General features: G+C 24.3%; 4 protein-coding genes across 4 annotated transcripts; 2 read left to right on the plus strand and 2 right to left on the minus strand.

The window, feature by feature from the left end:
- The first annotated feature begins 40 nt into the window (after nt 1-40).
- Nucleotides 41-3143, plus strand: LOC128962710 (decapping and exoribonuclease protein-like). Its single transcript, XM_054309112.1, has 3 exons — nt 41-522; nt 619-813; nt 1606-3143. Exons 1-3 carry the CDS (start codon nt 402-404, stop codon nt 3141-3143), a joined length of 1854 nt encoding a protein of 617 aa, XP_054165087.1. The 5' UTR covers nt 41-401.
- A 1496-nt stretch (nt 3144-4639) lies between these two features.
- Nucleotides 4640-8283, minus strand: LOC128962712 (alkaline phosphatase-like). The gene is made up of 5 exons (XM_054309114.1): nt 8137-8283; nt 6272-6501; nt 5935-6115; nt 5010-5831; nt 4640-4938 (listed from the first exon to the last, which is right to left on the minus strand). Exons 1-5 carry the CDS (start codon nt 8240-8242, stop codon nt 4640-4642), a joined length of 1638 nt encoding a protein of 545 aa, XP_054165089.1. The 5' UTR covers nt 8243-8283.
- Nucleotides 8284-10833: 2550 nt separating this feature from the next.
- Nucleotides 10834-11814, minus strand: LOC128962185 (peptidyl-prolyl cis-trans isomerase NIMA-interacting 1-like). Its single transcript, XM_054308537.1, has one exon. It carries the CDS (start codon nt 11438-11440, stop codon nt 10955-10957), a length of 486 nt encoding a protein of 161 aa, XP_054164512.1. The 5' UTR covers nt 11441-11814; the 3' UTR covers nt 10834-10954.
- A 1215-nt stretch (nt 11815-13029) lies between these two features.
- Nucleotides 13030-20149, plus strand: LOC128962197 (TBC1 domain family member 17-like). Its single transcript, XM_054308551.1, has 7 exons — nt 13030-13997; nt 14081-14267; nt 14415-14540; nt 15006-15097; nt 15294-15393; nt 17575-18179; nt 19869-20149. The coding sequence occupies exons 1-7, from the start codon at nt 13374-13376 to the stop codon at nt 20079-20081; spliced, it is 1947 nt and encodes a 648-aa protein (XP_054164526.1). The 5' UTR covers nt 13030-13373; the 3' UTR covers nt 20082-20149.
- The last annotated feature ends 5537 nt before the right edge of the window (nt 20150-25686 follow it).

Below are 25686 nucleotides of genomic sequence, written 5' to 3' on the forward strand. Positions count from 1 at the left end.
CACATAAACAACGTTTGTGTTTGAATTGAATGATAATAAATGACAACAAATGCAAACCAATTGATAATATTTAATAACAAATAGTGTTTTGTTTTGTTGTTATGTTTTTGTTTGTTTGGAGGCATTGATCACACATTTTCATTGAATGGACGGGTAGTTCATAATATTGGGTCATAGGTTTAGGTGCAGTTAGACAATACATACACACATTAGACAACATATATACAAAAATGACCACAAAGTCACCTATAGTTTGGTCCAATTAATTCAATTATAATTAAAGCAAATATTAAAAAATCAATAGATTTTTATCATTCAAATTGAATGCAAACGATTGATATCAGTGTTTAAGACACAGGTGTTTGATCCGATTGTTGTCATCAGTCATCATCAGCCAAGACATGGGTTCATCTCAAGACGATCTACTCATCGAAACCAAACAGATTATTAGTTCTCTGGTAATACCACATCCAAATGGTGTATCACTCAAGACATTATGCAATGAATACTTAGAGATGGAAGGTATGGATATAACCACAGACACAGACAGACACTATCGATGACCACATTATTAATAATATGTTTTTATTTTATTTGTTTGTCTGACAATAATCACAGGCAAAGACTTGCCGTTCAAAGAGTTGGGTTTCTCTAATCTAACAAATCTGTTAAAATCGATGCCAGATGTGGTCAGACCGTCGTTTGAAGACAACATATCGATAATGTTGTTCCCAGTGGTGAACGAATCGACCGAACATATCGTTGATATGGTTAGCAATCAAAGCCATAGAGGATTGAATAAAAAACTCAAACGTATGTCTTATTTATTATTGTTTTTATAATATTATAATCAAATGGTTTTTTTGGGTCAATTGATTGACCACTAAATTGAACCACTATTTGCTTTTCTGTTGTAATCTTATGATAAGATATATCGGATATATCTTCTATTAATCTGACAATTGGTTTCATATAATCTGCAATTATTTCTGATATTTTGTTGAATTAATTTGTAATTCAAAAAATGTTTAAATATTATATTTTATTATTAGTAGATAAGGTTGTCAAATGATTTTTCAAAATCAAAATCTGGATATTTTTTCGATAGTAAAAATTAATTTCATTTATATTAATAATCATTTAATTAAAAAAAAATTAATTGAAAAATTAATTAAAATAATGCTACCAAACTACTAAAAAATGCAAATGAAAACAATTTAAAAAACTGGAAATATTTAAAAAAAAAACTATTTTTATGCTATTTTTTAAACTATTTTGTAAATATATCATGATAATACCTTTTTTTAATTTTGTAAATATTTTTATTGCAATTATTTTAAAGACAATTACTAGACGTTTAGCAACCCTATTACTAGAGATCCCTTTAGGCAACACGTGGTTTGCGATAATTTTGAATTAATATTTATTTTTTGGCAAACATTCAAATTCAATGAAAGACTTCATATTTTTAAAAATTTTAGTTTTACTTTTATTTATGACTTTTTTTTAGTTGACATTTAGTTATTATTTTATTGATAATTGTTTTTTAAAAAATAATTGACTTAACATTTTTTTAACCCATTTTTAAAAACCATTAATTTAAAGGCAAAGGTTTGAAAAAAGTATCACAAACTACTCCACAACAAAATCGGTTATCATATTCACCACAAACTCCATCGCCATCTCCATCATCACTCAAAAGACCATTAGATCCACGACAGCAAAGAATGGATCCACGTTTAGCCAAAAGGATGAATACATCCAACAACTCGGACACCAATAGCCCTAATAAACAACAACAACCCGACAATAGACCTAATAATCAGAATGGTTCGGGAGATCATAACCAACGACAACAACATAAACCACAACAACAACAACAAACCCCGAGCCGACCGTATCACGAAATGTCAGATTTTGAAGTGACATCACTTGTTAGTGCTGTCCGCCAGAAGACAACAACAACCACTATTGAAGTGGCAAAGAATGGAATCGATTTGAAAACATGGGCCGAAATATTTGATGTCCAAACAGTTGCCGATTTGAAACCATTTCCATTGGAAACCAACGGAATGATGGTTGCGAAGGCCATTCTTAGACAACCTCTTAAAATAGGAGAGTATTCACTGAAAATTAATTCACGAGACGACGTCCGTCTATTTATGCCCGATAGCTCTGAACTCAAATATCTTCACATACCTCCAGCTATCACTCAAATCAATTTGGATTTAAATCATGGCTACGATATGGTTAGTGATATTCATTGGGGAAAGCCTTCAAACACTAAAATCGATGAACTCTTACAATGGATTTCACGAAATCGTAAAAAGTTTATGATTGCCGGAGAAGTCGCTTCCAAGCAGTTGCACACAGACTTTGTCTGCTATAGAGGTATATTGGCTAAGATTATGACCACACCGTATGAACAACAGAATCGTTGGGTGATCTGTGCGACCAAATATCGGGGAACAATATATTTGTGTCAATTTCATGAAGAGTTTCCCGAACCCGACGATTATTATAACAAAATGAGTTTCGGTGGTTTCCGATTTGAAAGCTATCTGACCAGTTATGAGGCCGAGTATCCGCCCGATCCTAACGACTTTGATCCCGATCATCACGAGTATTGTGCTGTTATGCGAACCCGACTTATGGCTGATGTTGACTCACATTCCCTGTGCTTTGGAGCCGAACTGGACTGTGTTCTGCCTAATGTTAGGGAACATCCGGGAACTTTATCCAACTTTATTGAACTTAAAACGACAAAAATTATGTCTTCTGAAAATCATTATCGAAATTTTCTGAAACATAAACTATTGAAATGGTGGGCACAGTCCTACATAGTCGGTGTTCCTACAGTTTATTGCGGTTATAAAGATAATAAAAATATTGTTAGAAATTTGGAACCGTTAAAGATTGAAGAGTTTCCAAATCTAGCTCTTGAGTTTTGGTCGGCTAATGTTTGTCTAAATTTTTTGAACAAATTTTTGACGCACATGAAAGAATTGGTTACCATCGATGATCCAAATGTTGTCTATCGGTTTGCATTTCAACCACAACAGGACATTACCTGCACAAGACTTGTCGATCCGGGAGAGTTCCAAATACTTCCTGATTGGTATATCCAAGAGTTTGCAAATTGATTTATTGATAACTTTAAAAAAAAAAAATTTGATCATAATTTATACAATTCATTTGAATTCAAGTTACAGATAAGTAATACTATCTATCTATAAATATCTATAGCATATGTTAAATATATTTCATCCAATTTTTTAAATTATCATTTATGAAAGTGTTGTTATATTTAGAGATCAACTGTTTGTATCATTTATTTGTAAGATTTTTTTTGTATAGTTATTATCAAAAAATTGGGTTTTTTGATAATGACTTGAACAGCAATTAAATTTATCGAATCATTTTGTAATTTTTTTTCAATCATATTTCACATATTTTTTTGTTTGTTTAATTTTTTTATTTATATATCTATAATTATAATTTGAAAAATTGTTTAAAGCAATTAGTAATAGTCATTTAGTTGTTATTATTAATTCAATAATTATGATATTTTTATTGTCTACTAATTGTTTGTTTGATTATAAAAGCTATTATTAAATGATTATAATTTTTTTGAATTTTAAAAATTATATTATTATATTATGTTTTATATTTGATTTTTTCAATTTTGACTATTGTTTTGTTTATAAATCAAACATGTATAGTATTATTCAATAATTATATGCACCTGTTTATATATATCTATATTTGATTTCAAAATTAAATCATATAAATATAGAACATATATAACAAACATATAATACAAATTATTTTTATAAATACAGAACTTATACAATAGTAGTTTTCAAACTAATTTGTTTTTGATAATTAGTATTATAATTGTATGCTTAGATTTGATTATTAATCTTACAATTGAATAAATTAAATTTATTAACTATCAAATTTTGGTATTCAATAATTATTTAAGTAATACAGTAAGTAAATATTATATATCATTTTTAAAAATAATTGTTATATTTTAATTAATTGAAAAAATAACATTAATAAATATATATTAAATAATTTTTTAAAGAATATTACTGTAATATAATTTATTAAACAGAATCAAATAATTTTTGAATGAAAATTTTGGTCATAAATTGTTTTATAAATACTAAATTAGTTTAATTTATATTTTATAAAATATAATTTTTCTATATTATAGATATGATAAAGTACTACTACTACTGTATAATAATAATACAGTAATAAAGTAAAGATAAAAACAATTATGGAGAGTATAAATGTAAATATTTCAAAAACTAAAATTAATAAATAGTATTTAATTTTATTTAATTTCTATAAATTACCAATTTGTTCATTTATTAAGCTAAGTTGCACATCAAACAATTATTATAGTGATATAGATATAAATAAATTTTTACTAAATTATAACGGTTAATATAACCTATACTCAATAATACAAATTATACTTCACTACACTTAAAAAATTAATAAAATGTTAATAAAAATTATTATAATATAGAGAATTAATATTAGAATTTAATAACTAAATACAATATTTAGTCAAATATATTAAAAAAAACAAAATATTATAATAATTATAAATAACATTTAATAACTAAAATTTATTGAATACTCTAATCGTAACAATCAATAGACAAGTAATATATAAATAAGTGTTGATTAGGTTTTGATGAGAAGCAGAAAGTAGTTTAGCTGAGTATTGATGGCAATGATCTTCGCCCTTATAATCGCCAATACAAGTGGCAAATGCTATGACGTGTGCAATATATGACTGTTCATTAGTTCCCGACAATAGGTGGGCCATTGGACCTGCACTATATGCGGCCACATCTTCACCTCCGTGTGCATTGCTGTCCAAATGAACGGCCGATAATGACTGGTACCGAGGATTTCCTTTATAGATATACCCAAAAAATATATTAATTAAGTTTTAAAATTATAATATATATTTTGTAATGACTTACTGGTGTCGACAGTTGACGGGTCGTCTCTGTTTTGTTGATATCCCGGACCGTTTCCATACATAAGTGTCGTATAGGGTTTATTAGTCGAGTCATTGCCGGCAACACCTAATATATCGTTACCACGTTTGGAGTAACCGTTGAATGACAGAGTATGCGAGTGGTCGGCCGTCACAATCATCAAAGTGTCCAAATGTGAGGCCATTGAAGTGGCTTTAGTGATGGCCTTATCAAAAGCAACGGTATCATGAATGGCCAGTTGTGCATAATTATCGTGATGTGCTTTATCTATATTTCCGGCCTCAACCAGTAAGACATATCCGTTCTTGTTTTTACTCAGTATTTTGACCGCCGTTTCGACCATCAATTCCAATGACGGTTCGCCACTATCCGAGTCATCTCTTTCTCTATCATAGGACAAGTGGTCGTAATTAAATAAACCGAACAAATAGTCGACTTTATCGGTATCAACACTCTTGAGTTCGCCATTAGTTTCGACAAATTTATAAGAATTAGAGTCAAATCCTTTTTGTTTTTTTGTTTTGAGCCAATCATCGATCAGATTCCTGCCATCCCTTCGCGCTCCATATTTGCCATCTCTGGACTGGATATCTTCGGGCAAAAAGAAACGTCGGGCGCCTCCGAGTATTACTTTCAGTTCACTTCCCGTCTGGTCTTCGATAAGTTGTCTGGCAATGTCTTTACAATTACCGGTCATATTTAGGGGAACGGTTGACTCCCAGTCCCGATTGGATATATGAGCATAACTTGCAGCCGGCGTGGCGTCAGTGATCTGAGCTGTGGTCACCAAACCGGCGCTCTTTCCTAAAAAAAGAAGGATAATTATTGGTCATAAAAGGGCACAAGTGGTCATAAAATAATTTGCAAATATATATATATAACTAAAAAAAACTTTTAAACAACAAACCGGAATCAATAGCCCACTGAAGTATCGATTGGATACTGTTTTGTTGTATTGATTGGCAATCATTTGAATATCTGGCAACTCTTGCATTCACACCAATTGTTCCGTCATTTGTCTTAATTCCGGTAAGAAAAGCATTGGCAGAGGCGGCCGAATCAGTCACTTGATTGTCAACATTATAGGTCTGGAAAAAACGGTAACAAAAAATCATTTTTATTATATAATAGTTATATAAATTGTTTATAACAAAATTTTTTGCAATATTAGCAAAAATTTAATTCATAAATTATTTGTTTATAATTAACTGTTAAACAAAAAATCCATATAAACTATTAATTACTTTAATAAGCGAAACGTATGGGAAGTCTTCAACGATAAGTTTAGTTTCTTCACCGGAACGGTTGTTCAGTTGTCCCTTAAGTATACGGGCGGGTGTTATGGTTGTAATACCCATACCGTCACCGATAAATAGTATGGCATTCTTGGCCTGTCTTACGATCGGCTTTTGATTCATTGATCTTTTCAATTGATTTTTTGCCATTTGTATCCAATATTGTGGATCTATTTCGGCTATTTTTTTGAACAATTTAAATATATGTAATTAATTTTAACATTTTATTTGTTTGAATACTCAATTAATTTGTGTGAAAATATTCAATCAATTTTATATCTAATTATTAGTATAATTAAAATATTAGATTTAATAAAAAATATTTAAAAATATATTTGTCAAGTCTTTTATTAATTTATTTGAAAAGTTAATTAACTTGTCTTTTATCCCATGAAAATCAGTAAATAATATATATATATATATAATTAAAATAATCAAACTAATAGTTAATAATATTGACAATTAGTTAAGTGATTAAGTAATAAAATAAATGTTTTAAAAAAATTATTGACATTTAAGATAAACATTAAATGAAATTACAATATAGTTTATATAATTTTTGATTATTTACAGTATTAGTAACGATAAGCTCAATGATATACAGTATACATCACATATTAATGTTTAAAAATTAATAAATATTATATAAAAAAAATGTAATTTTGATTAATCAATCAATCATTATATAACATATAAAACAAATTTTATTGGTAATATTTTTTAGAAATTTTAATATCAAATCATTGAAACCATTGATTATTGAGGCATACATTGAATTTGTGATTAAAATATAAAGAATTTTATTTTTATTATTTGTTCAGTTATATTAAATTTTTTTTTTTGGAAATGTTTATAAATATTATTTAGCTTACTATACGTAAAATACTAATTATTAAAAGTTATTAAAATATTTTATTTTGTCAAACCGCATAAGTTTTATATAATTTAAAGTTAATTATCATATCATATCATATTAATGTGTTATGCACTTGAAAAATTGTAATTATAATAAAAATTTAAATAAACACCTTATGTTTTTAAATTCATATGTTTTATATTTGAAAAAATAAACAATTTTTAACTCTAAAGCTTATGGGACTACTATTAAATGCAAAAATTATATATTAAATATAAATTTCTTTTATTATGCTAATTTGTAATACAAATTTTTATTAAATAAATAGTCTAAAATTTTTTTATTGTATTAAAATTATGACTTTCATATGTCATTATTAAATTGCATATTAAAAATTTGCAATATTGTAGCTTGGTAGGTAATTTAATAAATTATTTTTAAAAATATTTCATAATTTTAAAAACCAAAAATTAGTAATTTTATTTTAATAATAATATTAAATAAATTATTATAATTAAATGTTTAATCGAAAATTAATGATTGTAGTGTAGAAATTATTATTTAAAAAAAATTACTATACAAAAAAAGGTATTTAAATAAAAATAAAATTCAATGAATGAAAAAATTGAATAATTTAAAAGCAATTAATCAAATAAACAGAAATTTTGTTGTTGTTTATTGAATACAATAATCTTATGTATAATTTATTTCAAAGAAAAAATAATGAAAAATTTTACAACAAATAATTGGTTAATAGTTTTATTGGAAAATATATTACAACAAAAATTCTCAATTCAAATAACATTAAATAAATTTTAATAATTAAATTTATAAAATAGGTTTATATATTTCTATTGCAAAATCGGATATTATAATAGTCAATAAAATTACAGATCAAAAAAATATATAATTGAAATAAATAAATTAGACTATAGTAAAAAAATTTAAGTCCATTTACCTTTATTACTGGCATAAATTTTGCTTGTTAAACATAATGATGGTAGTAGCAGGGTCATCAATATTACTGATAAAACAATATTTATAAAACGTTTTTTGAAACCCATGTTTCTTAATTGTGTTAACACACACACACACACTGGGCTCACAAACAATTACCAAAATATATATATATTTAGTTTACTTTTTATATCTAAAAAATACCAGTATTTACTTTTTTCTAAATTTAAGATTTATTTATTTTTCTGACATAAATCAATAAAATAACTTTTATTTGCTGGTTGTCTATTGTCAGTGACACTAATACACACTCTTTATAGTAGTTTTTCAAAAACTGTTCAAATAGTAGTAGTAGTAGTAGTAGTAGTAGTAGTAGTGTTTGTAATTAGTATTTAATAATAAAAGCAATAATTTTGTAAAATGTGATATTATTTTTATTAATATACTTAGAAAATATTTTATTACAAATGTTTGCGCACACATTTATAGTATATAAATTTTAGTGTGAATACTGTTTTATAAAATATTATACTAACAATTTGACGTTTAAAAACTGTGTGGAGTATTGGTTAGAAGGGGGGGAAAGGGATCTTATAAATTATAAGTTATAATACCAACACTATATAGTACTGTGTCGGGAAAGACCTGTTTTTCAATGCAATTGAAATCTATGCCAATAATAAATTATTTTTACAAATAACTAATTATCTGAACAGTGAACAAAAAATAAATTATCAAAAAAACTCATTTGATATGTGTATTACATCTATTAGTTTAAAATTTTATTTTCAATAAAAAAATACAACTAAATAAATAATTTATTATTTTTTCTAATTGTGTCATGTTTTACACTATTGTGGAAGACATCTAATAATTGAGTTAAATTGATGTCAATTTAAATAACTATATAATTAATTAATTAGATATAATAAGAATCAATTAACGAATATTGAACTCTTGTTTCTTTTAAATTATTTTTTTTAAAAAATATATAAATTTTAGTAATAAATTTAAATATCAAAATTTTACTTTTAGATACAATAGATTAAAATTATGTTAATACTACTAATACTAAATGTATACCCATATAATTAAAATCCAGTTCATTGAATTATAATCCATTTAAATATCTATTATTTTCTTGTTGTTGATGATACTGTATTTTAACCTTGATATATTTTCAAATTCAGTATTTATTATAATTTTTTAAAAATAAATTTATGCCCTCATTTAATATAAATTAAAAATTAATAGAATTTTTAAATCCAATGCATTATTAATTAATAATAAAGATAAATATTTGTGAATTTATTGTTTATTAAAATCATTAATAATTTTTCTAAAGTTTACAATTTGTTTGTTTGTTAGTCTTTTTTGAACTACAATATTATTATTATTATTATCAAATAAACAAATATAAATGTAAGTCAATTAACGATTAAATTATATAATAGTTATTGTCAATGAATTTTTTAAAATAAAATAATAATAATATAATTATTTTTTAAATAAAATAATAATAACATAATTATTTTTATTTTTAAAAATTATTATTACAGCAAAATTGATTTATACCAAAAGTATATCATAAATCTAAAATATAATAGGTTTATAAAAAATGATGATTAAAAACACAAAATGTTTGGTCAAATTATTTTTTGTTATAAATTTGATAAAATGGACATAACTTTTGATATATGTTTTCATTTTACAGTATTATCATTAATGATAATTATTATAAATACTGTATTAATCAGTCATAACAACCCTATGTTAGTATTTTTTTATAAATCGTTAATTAACTGCTATTTATTTTAATAATTATTTATATAATTTATATATCAATATATATTTTCAATCAATAATGCTTAGTATTGTATATTTAAGAAAAGTTACACTAATTTTCTTAAAGTGTACTTTAATTACAAATCAAGTGCTTTTATTTTTTTGTTCACTAAATATTTATATTTTATCTAAACTTATCTATAAAACTACTAAAATTTTAATGTTATTTTAATTTCATATTAATTTATGCACATAATAATTGTTTGTTGTTTTAAAAATTTCATTATTACTATTGTTTAAATTAAGTTTTTAAAAATTATTGTACATTATATCAGCAAATAGTTAATATTAATAGAGTTAATATACCGGCTATTATACTAATTATTATTATATCTGTTTTGTTTTTTAGTCAATCAATTTATTAATTAAAACTCATTTTAATTTATAGTACCGTAAATTTATGTCTTAAATGTATTAACAATATTTTTTGTCTATTAATTTAATAAAAATCGATTTTGTTTATAACGTTAATAGTGAGAGAGATATCATAAAAAGTGATAAACAATGTTAATAATAATAATAAACAAATATGCATTTCATTAATTATTTATACATATAGTCATTAAATTTATGATCAGCAATTTATATCTATATTTTAGTTTTAATTATTTATTATTAATCACCTAATTAAATCATATATGTATATAATCTCAGACTAATAAAATATAAAAAATTTTATTTCATTTGTTTAATAATTTTAATTGTAAAATAAATTTTTATTATTATTGCTGATTATCATTAATTAATTGATGATAGAAAACAAAAATAATTTATTTATATATATCGTAATTCAATATATTTCGATGTTGTCATTCAATTTAAAAACAAACAAACAATGAAATCAATAGCACTTTATATCTGAGATTTAATTGAGATAAGAAAACATTTAATTTAAAAAATAACAAAATTAAAAGATAAGCCATTAATTAATATATTAATCATTAAAAGCACATAAAAATCAATGAAAACCCATTTTAAGCGGTTCTCAATATGATATGAACTCCCGAATCGGTTTCAACCAAATCAGACATTTGACCCATTTTTAGAGCAAACGCCGAGTCCTCGAACGGCTTTTGCATCGCTCCGCGAGTAAAATAACCCAAATCTCCGCCCTTTTTGGCCGACGAACAATCGGACACCTCTTGGGCCAAGTCTTCGAGCGTTGTCTGTCCGGTCTCTATCTGTTTGCGATATTCAGCCACCAATTCGATGGCTTCCTCTTTACTTCTGGTAATCTTCTCCTCTCTCCACGACGACGGCCGCCGACTTTCCGTATGTTTGACCAACAGATGCGAACACCGAATCTTTTCGTTGTCTTTACTGCTGGCCTCGTCTGTCGGTCGATCCCATTGACTCTCTTTGGTATAGATATTAAGATAATAGACTTGTCCAGTACTACGGCTGACCCGTTTCTCCCAGCCTTTCGGCAACTCTTCGTTTTGGTCGTCGTTGTCTGCCATCACTGTTTGTAATCAATGGTGTGAATCACTCAATCAGATCCCAACAACAATTGAAGTGTAATTTTTTTGGACAATTAATTCAAACGCTAATCAATAGCACAAAAGATTTGGATTTTTATGTTTTATTTGATAACAAATTTCTTTGTTTTTGTTGTGATTTTCCTTTGGAAGACTGTTTTGCGATATTTTTTATTTTGTGGCACAAAAATTATCACCAAATATAACAATCAAATCAATGGATCATATGGTGTGAGCAATGATTTGAAACAAAAAAATTTATGTAAATATATATCAATAATAATAACAACAATGTCTTCAAATGTCTTTCACAACAAACACTTCAGCGAAGAATTAGAGAGAAAAAAGTCTGTCTCAGAGTTGCGGCAAAAGTGTCGACCAATCCATGCGTTTAATTAAATAATAATGTTATCATAATATACGTTATTTTGGTACTATTTGTGTCTTAAACTCATATATAATTCTAGTATGAAATAGTCATTAACTTTCGCCAAACATATACAACAAATGGGTGTTAATGTAAAATATATAACATTTAACTCATATCTCAAGTGATGTCACTCTCTCTTTGATTCATTCATTCAATGATATCATTACTAAAATAATAATCAATAAATGTATTGTTTTTATCTGAGAAAAAGGGCCTAACATTGTATTTAAATAGGGCTAGAGTTGAGTTCATTTAATATTATTATTATTAAACAGTAAATACACGTATTATAGGATTTACAGTATTTATTGCAAAAACATCCAAAAAGATCGCAGTTTTTGTTTACATTGAATTCCAGGGCTTTTAAATTATTGAATAATAGAGTGACTAAACTATTCAAAAACACTACTATATACTGTAAACTAGTTATTGAATACTAAGTTTATAAAATTAAATTAGACATACAGTATAAACTAAGTACAAATTAAATCAGTAATTATAAAATTATTTTACTTATTATTTGATATAAATTTTTAAAAGTTTTTTTTTGAAAATATTTGTTAAATTTGTTTGTAAACGTTATATATATGCATTATAAAAGTTATCATCATATTAAATATAAATATAAATTTAACACTAGTTTTCAATCACTACATGTACAATTTAGATTATCACTTAGCAACTTAATTATAGATAAATGTTAATTGCACAATTAATTTCATAGAATAATGAGCTAGTCAAATATTTTTTTTTAAATAAATACTATATAGTACTAAAATATATATATATATTTGATTGCATTAACTAGTGCAATTTAAAAAAATGTATGAATCATTGCTAATAATATAAATTATAATACAATTATATACAGTAATGACAGGCATTAATTGTGCAAACATTTGGCAACTCTACAAATAAAACCATAGAATATCATATGAGTTGGTATTAGAAAGTAATGTCTCCAATGCTTTACAATTGAATTGTTATTTTTTGTTGACAAATGTGTTATAAATAACATACGATTTGTTTGCATTGATTGCCACAAAAATAGCTGACATTTAATATAAAATTTTAATATTATTTTTTTATATACTTTTATATTACTGTTTAATAATAATAAAAACGATTTCATTATAAAAGAGAAAAATAAAATAAAAACTATTTTTATAGTCATCTCTTGATATGTAATGTTATATCGATTTGTTTGTCATCATTGGTATCGACTCAGTGTTTGTCTTCAACTATTACCGCATCACTCAAAGACATCCATCAGTTGATGACATAGTTTGCTGTGAAAAGTGCTAAACATTTGACCGTTTAATTGATTTTTCTTGTTTTAAGACAAATATAACTATCGATGCATTTGATAGACATTGCAATCGACGACAACTCAAGAGCCAAACAAAAACTTTTTATTAATTAAGTGGTCTATTAATAGTTGGGAAGTCATTGACCGATAGATTGATCACTAAAAAACGGGTGAAAATGTCGGAAACAGTACGCTTTGTAACGGCCGCTGCCAACCGAGGCAACGGCGACACCGCCGCCAACGGACAGACGGCCGAAGAGATGCACGAATTCATAACATTTCAGCGCCAACTTTCGCGGCCAACCGATCACTACCGACCCAAACATCTGTCCGTACCGCCCACTGCTGCAGACAATCCATACGCTCCGCCGCCCAAACCGGGACACACAACAGCGCACACCTATCTGTCAAAGTTTTTGAAGGATCCGATCGCCACATCGTTAAACTCATTCAGTCGGGTCACAAATCTGGTGACGAGTCCCACCTTTTATGATGAGGACTATTTGGCCTCATTGCCAGCTCTGCATCTGTTGCGGCCACCGGGAAATGCCGAACGAGTCCACCGAAATAGTCCAACCCATGAGTTTAGCGAACAGCCACTGATCGACTCGATTTCTGGCGTCACTAACTTCAATGTTGTCAATAAACTATCGGACGTTCCTCTACCACCACCAGCTCTGCCATTGATTCCATGTACTGAACCTCAATGTCGTCTCTCACCGCTAACGCCACAAGACTTGTTTGACGACAACTGTCCTTTGCTTACTGTCGATCAACTTCTGGAACGAATTTTTCGAGGCGTCAGTTATTTTATATATTTAAATAATAATCATTTATTTTTTTTATTACCGTATATTAAATTATTTGTCTTTCTTTTAAAAAGGGTTTAAGTGATAATGAGTTTCGTCAGCGATTGTGGCCATTGGTATTGGGTTTGACCGATAGTGTTGACGAGTTTGACTGGACTCAACTTTCCGATCTGTTCGAGATATACAACACTCAATGGAATGCTATACTTCCCGACCAGGAGTTAAGATTTACGGCATATCGCGAAAGAAAATCATTAATCGGTATTATATTGTTATGTATTATATAATTATCGTAATATTAATAATAAATGTATAAATATACTCATAAAACATAAGCGAAATTATTATTAATAATTTTATTATTATTATTTGTATGTATTTTACATATTGTTTTGTTGTTTTGTTTAGAAAGGGATGTAATTCGTTGTGATCGCACCCACCAGTTTTATAAGGGAACGTCCGATAATTTGGAAAAGTTGAAGGCCTTATTGCTGACCTACACTATGTATGACTTTGACACTGGCTATGTTCAGGGTATTAATTAAATTAAAGTTTTTTGCTATTATTATTGTTATTTGATTTTTTCATTTCATTTATAATTATTAAAATTAATGTTGACTCGTGAAGGCGTTTTTTGCACTGAAATAATAAACCCATTGCCCGTAAAGAATATATAATTAATTAAATGCAAAATTTAAATCAAGTGTTGCATAACATTTCAATATTGTTCAGCCCTTCCCTTATATTCTTCCCCTTTACCGGTCATCACTCATCAGTCAATTCATGAATGTATTAATTATTTCTTATGTGTTTTTTTTATTCATTTGTTTATTTGAAAAAAATCATTATATTGTATAATGAGTTTTGCTATTATTTAGAAGAAATGTATTAATTTTTTTATTCTTATCTTAATTTAAAACAGAATTTATTTTATAAATATTTTTGTGTTTTTTTGTAAGCAATGTTTTTACATTATATTTTGTTTTAATTAATTCAAAGGTATGTCTGATTTGGCGTCGCCTTTGCTGTATGTAATGGACGGCGACGTTATGAAAGCCTTTTGGTGTTTCGTACGAGTCATGAAATTAATTGTAAGTTATATATTATAATTGGATTTTAAATATAATTAAATATATCAATGAATTTACGATATCTTTTTTAAAATTTTAATTTAATTATAAATCATGTTTCTTAAAATTAAATATATACTTATAATATTAATTGGATTGTATTGTATTAAATATATTACAAAAAATATATATATTTATATATTTTGTTATATAATAGGGAACTAATTTCGAGATGTCTCAGTCGTCGATCAAATTTCAATTAGAAATGTTATGGAAATTAATTGAATTGACTGATCCCTGTTTTGCACAATACTTAGGTATGTGTTTCTCATAATAATTATTATATTTGTTTTTTTATTTAACAACACAATGTATCAATTCATGCCTGTATTTATCAATGTAGCTATCATTTCATTATTTATTTTTAACGTTTTTATTTATTTTTGCTAATTTTTTTGTTTATTGATTAAATTATTTTTATTCTATATATATTTTTTTAGTATTTTGTAATAACATGTTATCGCACACATTGTACACTAATTTTTTTAAAATGCATTTTTTGTTTTAAGCGTTTTTTTAATTTTATTTATTATTGCTTAGATAATTTAAATATTAATATTATAATTTGATTTAAGGGTTAAAATTGTAATATATATTAGTTTGAAAAAATAGGCAATAATTTAAAAAGTGATGTTTGACATTGATTTATCTAAAATAAAGATAAAGATAGATAGACACACAATATGAGAAAACGCCTAAATATCATTGGTGTTAAACAATACCACCGATTTATATTGTAATAAATATTACTGATATTATTAAGCAATTATAATATACAGTATTATAAATTTATATATAATGGGCAATACTTGTATTGTGTTTTTTTTGTTGTTGAAAATTATTCGCTAATATAATAGTCGATTAATTTCTATATAAGTCGAAAAGTGTTTTATAATTGTAACAATTATTATGCAATTTTTCATAACTAATAGTTTGTTTGCCTAAATAATAATTGATTTGATTTTAATCAAATAATAATAATAAAAAAATATATATTTAATGATCACTTCCAATATAATGCATGTATACTAACTTATAGAAAATAATAAATAAATAATAATAATACAATACTAGCTTTTTTGTTACTTATACAGTATTATATATATTGCAATTGAATTTTTTATGATAGGCTTTTAGAAAAATATGAATTTTTAATATTATTTTTCTTCAAATATAGTACAACATTTTAACCCCACTATTTGGGTTAACATTTATTTTGAATTGAAGGCGTTTTTTGGTTAACTTCAATGTATGTTTCACACAAATATCCCGTGTGTTTGTTATGAGACCTTTAGTGCCCATCATTTTTCTTTAAAATAAATTATAATTATTGGTATAATGAAACACAAAAATTAATTATAATATATTAGTTGTCTAAGTGTGCAGTAAATAAAAAAAAAACTGGCAGTAAATTTTTTTTCTAATAACAAAATAAACAACTAAACGTTTGATTATATTAATAAATACTAGGTCCCAATGTATAGCCTTTTATTTATTTATTTATTTATATGGCATATTATTTTAATATACAATTACCTTTTTTATATGCCTATATTTTACTAATATCACTACATAGATATTAATAAATATACCCTTTACTTATATATGAATTTATACTATATATATTAATATATAATTATAATAATATTGTGTGTTAGCCTTAATTTTAGTTAGTATTTTGTTAACATGAAATAAGAGCACAAAAAGTATTATTATAAAATATATTATATAATCATAATACACATACAAAAACATTAAGCATTACTATATTTTAATATAAGTTACCAAAAATGTATGTCTAAAGTTTGATATAAAAAAAAATTCATAAAAATTGATTTCAATGCAAATTATGATAATTTAAATATTTTGCTTTGTTTTCATTTCTTTCTCTCTCTCTCTCTCTCTCTCTCTCTCTCTCTCTCTCTCTCTAATCTATGTTATTATTATATGTTATATAACTCATCATTTAATTTATATGTTTTGAGGCAAACATGTAATAACAAAAAAAACTAGTAATCGCCCGATATTTTAGTTTTTTACTCTTATAAATATTTTAATGAATTTCTTATAATAATAATAATAATATAGTTTATTCGTGTAATTATTATTCTCATTTTTTGTTGGTTTTTACATAAATGATATAAAAGCAAAAAAATATGTATTTCTTTAGTTTTTCAATAAACAGCTACTTATTAGACTTTTAATAAAAAGCCGATTAATTTTATGCTATTATTTTTGGTACCGAAATATAATGTTTAAATACATTTTGATTAAATTTAGTACACATATGTAGTTTGACATACATTATACAAATAATATGTAATGTTTTATAAGACGATTGCTTTGAAATAATTAACTTTTCTATTAACAAAAAAAATATAATTTAATTTTTATGGAAAACTAATTAATTATTATTTTTATGATTGCATTTTATAAAGCAAATAAAGATTCGACTAATTGTTATTTCGCTTTCCGATGGATTGTCTGCCAATTTAAGAGAGAGTTTATGAAAACAGAAAACGATGGCTACGATGACTGTCTGACACTATGGGAGAGCATATGGTCGGCGCATATAATGAGAAAGTTGACCACAAAATCCGATACAGAGCTAATAGACTGCACCACCGATAGTAGTACACAATTATTGTCAGCAGCAGCAGCTGGTGAGGATACCAGTGCTACAAACACTGCGACCACTACTTCACCAGCAGCTAGAGTGCCGAAACCATTGGGCAGTCATGAAAAGATCAATAAGAGTCTGAGTACGGGTGCGCTCGACTCGAATCCTATAGAAGTACCGGACGTAAAGTTTCGTAACGGATCTCACGCCCGGTCACGCAGTTTTCGCGTGAAACCCGATCGCAGCGACGGCCCACCAAAAACACCGACAAAGAAGGAGAGCAACAATGACTGGGCATTCAAAGCACCCGAAAAACATCTGACGGACGCCGAGCTCTACTCACTAGCGATATGCCTGTCAATCATCAGAAGGGAAAGGGATATAATAATGGCTCAACAATTGGACGCAACTGACATCTTAAAGGTATTGTTTGTGTGTCGGTCACGAATTGACTCATTTTTTTATTACTGTTTTATTATTATTATTATTATTATTATTATTATTTAGTATAATTTATAAATATTATAGTTTTAATTAATTATTTTTTTATATCTCGAGTGAAATTATTTTATGATTATTATTATTATTTTTGTTGATTAATAATGAAAGACAATTATTTTATTTTTTTGTTTTATTATTGTTTATCTTTATTTACTAACTTTCATTCATTTTTCTATTTCTCTATTTTTTAATTTTTAAAATATAATTGTTTTTATCTGTTGTTTTTTGTTTTTTACTTTTGTTTTATATTAGATTTTTAATTTTGGTTGATTTCTTGTTTTTATTTGATATTTAATTGTTTTATATATTTTATTTAATCTATTATTTATTATCTTTGAATTATTTTATTTCTATGATTTTGAATATTTTCAAATCGTGTTAATGTTACAAAATTAATATTATATTATTAAATAGCAATAATATAATTCAAAAAAAAATAATAATTTACTTATTATTTAAAATATTACAATACATTTTTATTTGATAACATATTAGTCTCTCTCTCTCTCTCTCTCTCTCTCTCTCTCTTTCTTTCTTTCTTTCTCTCTCTCTCTCCCTCTCTATCTTTCTATCTATCTCTCTCTTTATTTTTTGTATAAATTAATTGATTTTTTTAAATATTGAATGCGTTTACCAGTATTGTTATATATAATAATTATTTAATGTAATTTAAAAAACATTTTTTCTGCTGTTCTCAATTTATTGTTCATTGGATTAAAATTATTATTTTCCAATAATTGATTGTATAATTGAAAATTTTAATCAAATTGATTGCTAAGCATGACTTGTATTGCTGTATATATATATATATATGTTTTCCTAAAAAAACAGTTGTTAACTACTTTTATAGTCCTCATATGCACCTTATTATTGTTGCAGAAAATTTTGTATGAATTTAATATGAAAAGCTATTAAAGATAAATAGAGAGAAAATTATTGGAAAAATTATCATTTAAATTTGCATTTGTTTGAACAGTTAATTGTTTTTAGAAAAACTTTCACTTTTATCCCACTTATTATCTTTTATATATTTAAATGACAGTAAAAAATTAAAACCCATTTTAATATGTAATTATTAGCCATTTATTTGCGCGAACCAAATAAGAATATATATACAGTTATATAATAACTAAATTAATAGTAGTAAAAAATAATAATAATAATAATTTTTTTGAACAAATCCAAGGCTATAACTGCCGTAAATTTTTTATGTCTGTGAATTTATTATTAAATTTATTTATTATTTTTCATTTGACTTAACAATATTATACTGTATATAGTATACTATATACTGCATATATATATATATATATATATATATATATATATATATAATTTAATGGCAATCGTGAGTTTGTGTGGTCTGTCATTAGCCTGTATTATAAATAAATGAATTTAATTTTTTTTTAGTTAATGTAATTAGAATTCAAATCTTGTCCTATAATATAATTTAAAATCCCGAAAACCACTTATTGTTTTTTTCAACAACAAAAAATAAATTTGATTTTTATTATACTTTAATTTTTTTTATATTATGTATATTTTTTCGAGAAATTTTTTTTCAAAAAAGTAATTTTTATTAATTATTTTTTCATTGTGTGTTTGTTTTAGCACTTCAATACACTGCAACTGAACAGTGAATTGGAGAATATATTACTACACGCGTCGCACATCTGGTATTGGCTGACCCACGACTCGGGCGAATCGCTTCTATATAAACAATCGGAACAACCGGTCAATGAGGCCAACGACGACTTTGACCTCTTGCCTGACTCACTGCCCGATGTCGACGACTACTTCATAATCAATGCATCGAATATCTGATTGCCTGACAATCCGAAAGTTTAAACAAATTTTTATTTAATATATATATTATTTTGTTGTTAATAAAACAAAACTATTATTTGTTAAAATAATTAATTTATTAATTATATACATATATTTAATGATCCAATAATTACATGAAATGAATTATAGATTAACCAATTTATATTTATATATATATAAATCATATAAAGTTATATAAAACCCCAAACACACTATATTTTTTGTCCCTATATATAATGGCTAAAAATTATTAGTTATTAGTATCATTAATATTTTAGTTATAATTATGAATAATTTGACAATATATAATGTTCTCAATATAATTATATCTATATATTTTAAATATAAAGAACCAGCTATAATGAATATATTTATGAATTTATGTTATGTTAGCTAAATATTAGTAGTTTTTATTATAATTGTATAAAACATTTTTTTAAAAATATATATACAATTTATTACATAATATTAGTTTCTGATCTCATACACCCTTCAATTTATCTATATATTAATATATTGTTTCATTTTATAGAAAAAGTGTCTGACAAATGTGGGACACATTTATGAATATATTTTAATATATTTAACATTTTATAAATTTGTTTTAATATGTTATTTCCAGCTGTGAATTGTGTTGTTATCTTTGTTTTGTTAGATATAAGGGAATAACGAGAATATCATTTGCATAAAATTATGTTTAATTTGATTTTTATAATTTTAATGCATTATTATTATTATTTATCGAAACCAATATACTGGTAATAATAATAATAACAATAATAATAAATATTAATAATAATCGGGAAATGAATTTACACGAGTTATAGTTTATAATAAGTCACACATTATTTGAGAAAATTAATGCCTTAGTTATTATGGAGAGAAATATTTCAGTGGAAGTAATATATTTAATATATAATATCAAAGTTTTTGATATGTTTGTTATAATTGACTTACATTTTTTTCTCCTTATAATTGCATTATTATTATTATTATTGAAATTCATTGATGAGATGATCTCAATGATCGCACAAAAAAATCGTGCAAAAGATAACTCCCAATGATTACAATTCGTGTCCAGCAGTGGGTGGAGTAGTAGTATCTGAAAAGCAAACTATGCTCTTATTATATATAGCTATCTATCTCTTTATTTTATCCCTTCAGCACTGGTATTCTCTCATTATTTTCTTATATCTTTTGATACATTATTATAATAAAACCAAAGGTCTTGTCTTTACAGTATATATGCCAAAGTGTACCTCAAATAACACTATTATATAAAAATTTATATATTTATTGTTGATTTTTTCTCTTACTATACTATTCCTGACAGATATGTATCGCTCAATTGAGGAGAAATATTACATGAAAAATCCTATTATATAATACCTGTATTATAATATACAGTATATTCAGTGTATATGTGTGTTAGTTCTAAGATAGAGTAGATTTTTAAAGACAAACTGATGGGTGAGACCTTAAGTTTTTAATACAAAACATTCAGTGAGAGAGAGAGAGAGAGAGAGAGAGAGAGAGAGAGAGAGAGAGAGAGAGAGAGAAATATACAAATTTTATATTTAAATATTACATGAATGGCATTATTATTGAAATACTGTATAAAACACGATTTAGAGCAACACTTTAAGTGTGAGAATATTTTTAAAAAATATAATAATAATAACAACAATATAACTTGTTTTTGCTCTCAGTTTAAAATATACGACATTTAATATTATATGAGAAAGCCCTTTACAACACAAAAAATGTGATTTATATATATTATAAATTTATATTTATGTATATATATATAAATAAATATTCCGATAATATCTAGAAATTCAAATTATTTTGTATATTTTACACGTAAAAAAACCTTATAATAAAAAAATTGTATTTTTATTATTTCTCGTAAATTTTATTATTATTTCCGTTTATTATTATTATTTTACTAATCTATGAAAATGTAAAAATACTATATATTTATTTCAAAAACATTTTATATAAATATAAATAAATATATATATATATAACGATTTTTATCTTTTCCAATACAATAAATATTATCATGAGTTTTGAAACAAATGTTGTATTTTTAAGACACAATTTTTTAAAAAGTATGTCTAGAAAACACACGAAAATATACTAAAATTTAATGTCCAAAATGCCTTTTAATATTATATATTAATATATATATATATATATATATAAATTTTAATGATAATTTATATTAGTAATAATAATAATAATAATAATATTAATACAATAATTGTTATTTAGTTCTCTCAATATATATATTTATTACTATAATATTGTTATCATTTATTTTGTTTGTTTGTTATTGTTATCACAAAGATTTATTATATAAATTTTTAAATTTAAAGTGAAAGTTTTTTTTGTATTGTAAAAATCGTGTGTAAAAACCTTTAAAAAATTTTTAAGTAACGTAAAAACAATATATATCCTATTTTTCCTATATTAACGTAAAAAATCCCATTAAATGCTTCAATAAAAATAATATAAATTTTTCGAGTACATTAACTTTTTTTAAAGATTACAATAACTTATATTTTTTGCATTATTTAATATAATAATTATTTTTTGGAAAAAATGACTCGTATTTTTCTCTTAATATTTATAATTATTATTAATAAGAGTGACAAAAAAGTTTGAAACAAAATTTTAATGTAAATTATTTATTATACAGTGTATACTAATAGTATATATTTGTGACAACAAGAGAGAGAGAGAGAGAGAGAGAGAGAAAATACAAATTAAAGAGTAAATAAATTATATAATAATTTTATTGTCCACAAAATAAGTAAAAAAATCCTAACTTGCATTTTTAAATAATAATAAATAATAGTATAGTAGTAGTAATAATAATAACAACAATTTTCTTATTTATTATTAGAGAAAATGAATGACTGACTACTTATATTTCATTCATAAATATTATAATATTATATATTCACGAAATGATGTTAAATAAGAGCGAAAAAATTGATTGTCATTATAATGGCTCAAAAAAGGGACACTTATAAGCCGGAAATTTATTATTATTTTATTTTTTTATTATTATTATGTATATCATTCAATTATATGCTTATATTATATATATATATATATATATATATTTATATGTATTGTATATGCGTTATATTCAGTTGTATGTTATTTTTCAACTATCTTATTATGTAATCAAAAGTATCCCTTAAAAAAGTAATTTAAATAAATAACTCTTAACTCTTACTTACTTTGAGTAAAGTTATGATAATTATTTAATAAACGGCTATAAATATAAGTAAATATTAACTGATTATAGAGTAAGTTATAAGCAAAACATTTTTATATTTATTAATAGGAATAGCACTTTAATTTTTTTTGTTACTAATATTTCCCTATTATTGTTATATTACACATGTATTTATATATATATAAAAGAAGTATATATTTAAATATTATTATTATTATTAAATGTAAAATAAAAAGTACAGTTATATGACTATACAATACATAAAGATGTATAAATTAAATGCAGTATTTTATATATACATATATTTATATAAATTAAAATAATGATTTCTAATCACATACAGTGAACAAAAGCGATTAACATTTTAGTTAGTTATTTATTTTGTCTGATCATTAATTGTGCATTTGTTATATAACAGTATATATATATATATATATACATATAGTTAAGTACAATGAAAGTGGTCTACAAAAAAACATTTTGTCTTAATTAAGAATTTGGAGTAAAAACAAGTAATCAAAACAACAAAAAAATAAATAAATAATTTCTTTCTGTCTCTCATTAATTTCTCTTTCAATTTGCTATTAAGTATTACTTAACTTAAGAAATATAGTTTTAAAAAAAGTCTAAATAATAAAGGGTTTGCAATATATTTCGACAAACGGTTACACCATTTGAGTGCTTGATTGAGGCCTTTAATAATCATATATTTACTTATATATACTTTATATACTATAGTATAATATACAGTATATATGTATATACCGGTGTATAATAATGTTTGACATAATTCTCACCTTTAAATATCTGTATTATATGTCATTGCAAATTATATATACAGTATATATATTATTTGTACAAATAATAATAATAAAATAAATCAAAGTGTTGAAAAACAAGTGTTAAATAAATTTTTTGTATTACTGTTTGTTATGTCGACACCACACCACCGACACAACAGCGGAAAAGTTTATTACAACTTTCAAAACAAAAAAACACTAAATTCAAAATTAATTTGCAATTATCTATTAATTTAGTATAAATTAACAAATATATATATATATATAATAACTATTTGTAAATTTATATAAAGATATATATAAATTATATTGCATTTTATATACACAGTTTATACGGTATTATAATTCTTAAGGTTATCATTGATTAATGGTAAAAGTACTTAAGGATAAATAATATATAATTAACTATTTTACTAATAGTAATAAGTGTCCAATTATAAACAAAAATTTTGTAAATAATAAATGTTATATATATATATTATTTATACAATAATATATATAACCAATGTTAAATATACATTTAACATTCAAAAAATAACTATTATTGAAATATTTATCCACACAATATGTAATTTACTTCAAATATGTAAATATGTATGATTTTTGTGAACTATACAATATTGATACGTAAAAATTACTCTCTATATAACATAAAAAATATATTTTATTTTTTATTTTTCATTATAATCATTGTATAACAGTAATCATAGTATTAAAAGGCAATAAAATATAAAAATGTGTGGAAAATAATATATTTTTGCTGTCAATATTACTGGTGCTGATGATGACTGTTGAACCCGTATATGATTTTTTTATAATAATAATAATTGATATTAAAGTAAGTATTTTTATATTAAATATTGGGTCTGTAATTCATCGGTAATATTATGAAAGAGAGAGAGAGAGAGAGAGAGATGTTAAGATTATAATATAATATAAATTATTTATAAAGTAATGTCTAACGCTATGTGGTTTTTTATAGGGAGCGCCCATCACTTGCTTTATATAATATTATAAAAAAAAAATAGATATTTGTTAGAAACATATATATATATAAAATAAGTTGTTGTCTGATAAGTGTGATAAGTGAACACAAATACCAGTGCTCTTGCAATTCGGGTTTATAGTGGGTTAAACACAAAGTCTAAATTAATGAATATTTTTTTGTTGTTACTAACTTATAAAATGTAATAATAATAATAATAATTTTAGTATTGATTTGTTCATTATTAACCCTTATATTATTATTATTATTATTGTACTTATTTACCAATAATTTACTACATTAATAACTATTTCAAATATATTCAATAGATATTTTTCTAATAACTGATAGTTTCTATTAAACTATAGACAAAATTATATACTGTATAACTTATTTAATGATATATTTTAATATACCGTATTTTTAACTTAATAAAAAATATTTTTGTTTTCATTCAAACATTTTCTCAGCAAATGTAAAACTTTAGAAAAATTTTGAACTCTTTTTTTCAATAAACAATTATATGAATACAATATATATATATATATATAAAGTATTATAGTG

Source organism: Oppia nitens, unplaced genomic scaffold (genome assembly GCF_028296485.1).
Source record: "Oppia nitens isolate AA-2021 unplaced genomic scaffold, nextdenovo-longstitch-racon4-pilon3 scaffold6_pilon_pilon_pilon, whole genome shotgun sequence".
In the NCBI taxonomy this organism is placed as follows: domain Eukaryota; kingdom Metazoa; phylum Arthropoda; class Arachnida; order Sarcoptiformes; family Oppiidae; genus Oppia; species Oppia nitens.

Excerpts from the sequence above, each read along its gene's own strand:
- LOC128962710 (XM_054309112.1), top strand. The coding sequence starts at position 402 with ATGGGTTCATCTCAAGACGATCTACTCATCGAAACCAAACAGATTATT. Across the intron at positions 523-618 it reads TGAATACTTAGAGATGGAAG|GCAAAGACTTGCCGTTCAAA; the intron begins GTATGGATATAA and ends CAATAATCACAG. Across the intron at positions 814-1,605 it reads ATTGAATAAAAAACTCAAAC|GCAAAGGTTTGAAAAAAGTA; the intron begins GTATGTCTTATT and ends ATTAATTTAAAG.
- LOC128962712 (XM_054309114.1), bottom strand. The coding sequence starts at position 8,242 with ATGGGTTTCAAAAAACGTTTTATAAATATTGTTTTATCAGTAATATTG. Across the intron at positions 5,832-5,934 it reads TCAGTGGGCTATTGATTCCG|GAAAGAGCGCCGGTTTGGTG; the intron begins GTTTGTTGTTTA and ends TTCTTTTTTTAG. Across the intron at positions 4,939-5,009 it reads CCCGTCAACTGTCGACACCA|GAAATCCTCGGTACCAGTCA; the intron begins GTAAGTCATTAC and ends ATATCTATAAAG.
- LOC128962185 (XM_054308537.1), bottom strand. The coding sequence starts at position 11,440 with ATGGCAGACAACGACGACCAAAACGAAGAGTTGCCGAAAGGCTGGGAG.
- LOC128962197 (XM_054308551.1), top strand. The coding sequence starts at position 13,374 with ATGTCGGAAACAGTACGCTTTGTAACGGCCGCTGCCAACCGAGGCAAC. Across the intron at positions 13,998-14,080 it reads TGGAACGAATTTTTCGAGGC|GGTTTAAGTGATAATGAGTT; the intron begins GTCAGTTATTTT and ends TCTTTTAAAAAG. Across the intron at positions 14,268-14,414 it reads CGAAAGAAAATCATTAATCG|AAAGGGATGTAATTCGTTGT; the intron begins GTATTATATTGT and ends TGTTTTGTTTAG.